General features: G+C 36.1%; 1 protein-coding gene across 1 annotated transcript in view; it reads right to left on the reverse strand.

Moving 5' to 3' along the window:
- LOC119544994 (U1 small nuclear ribonucleoprotein C-like) overlaps positions 1-258 on the reverse strand; it is a 480-nt gene extending 222 nt beyond the window's left edge. The window contains exon 1 of the mRNA XM_037850654.1: positions 1-258. This exon is cut by the window's left edge and continues 222 nt beyond it. Coding sequence (XP_037706582.1) covers positions 1-258 — 258 coding nt within the window.
- Positions 259-1201: the final 943 nt, after the last annotated feature.

Here is a 1201-nt window from a genome sequence, read left to right on the forward strand (position 1 = left end):
AGGGCCCGGGTGAATGGGGGGAGGTGGGATCATCACCCCTGCAGGAGGAGGAGCAGAAAATGGAGTAGGAGGTATCTTTCCCTGTTGAAATGCAGCCGTTGTCTTGTCAATCAGGCTCTGAGCCTGCTCTTCCATCCATTTCTGATAGTAGTCTTTCTCATTCTCTTTGTGTTTCCTACCACTGCAGTGTGTCTCTCTCACAGATGGAGAGTCATGGGTGAGGTATGTATTGCAGTAGTCACAGTAAAACTTGGGCATGTTGCTCTGCGGGCCATTGATCGCTCCCTCATCTGATTTCAAAATCTTTACACATTCAACTTCTTCAGTTCCAGTTTATCTCAAAAGTCATTTAATACTGTAGTCATGTATATATATGAATTAACAGTAGAACTTGTCTGTACAAAATTTTTTGTGACTTGTCCCTGGTATAATTTGTTTCAGTTACTTATACCTTAATTTTCGATACTAACTGCCGCGTGATGGAAACCAATTTTGCAGGCTTTAATTGCTATCCCTCAAAAACACAGGTAGAATTTTAAAAATTGATATTTATACTGAAAATATTTTCAACTTATGAAGCCCCTTATTTCTTGTTGTCCCTTGACAATTCAAATGGCTTCCTTACATTTAACATCATTTCAATTAAAAAAATAATAATAAAAACTAAAAGGGAAGGAGTTGAGATGGAAACTTTTCAACTCATATATGTTACATGCATAGATGCCTAGGTAACCTGACAATTCTTATGAAGTCTGCATGTTTTTATGTCCTTTCAGGACCTCAGAGGTGATTCAGGATCTCAAGTTTGAAAGGATTGTGAGTGATCCAGGTTTTGCTTGCTTGTATGTCCTCACTAAATCTGAATACTGTTCTATATGTATATCATATGTCAATAAAAATGTTTAAAAGAACTTTATTTTGTTATAAGGAAAAAGAATTCTTAGGGTTATCTCTAGGTACATTTTACCCACTGCCCTTTTTCCTTGTATGCATTCCTTGCTATTTCTAAACTATGAAGCTAAGATTCCTGAAACCCTTTCACCAAGTGACTTATAAAGATAAAGATACCTGTAAAGTATTTTGAACTGCACAAGAAAAGTGCCATTTCCCAGACAGTTCTGTTATTATCACTCATTTGAATATGACTTAAAGGTGAAAAAATTTTATTTGGTGTGAATAATTTGTACCTATCAACTACAAA

The sequence above is a fragment of the Choloepus didactylus genome, chromosome 9 (assembly GCF_015220235.1).
Source record: "Choloepus didactylus isolate mChoDid1 chromosome 9, mChoDid1.pri, whole genome shotgun sequence".
Lineage (NCBI taxonomy): Eukaryota > Metazoa > Chordata > Mammalia > Pilosa > Megalonychidae > Choloepus > Choloepus didactylus.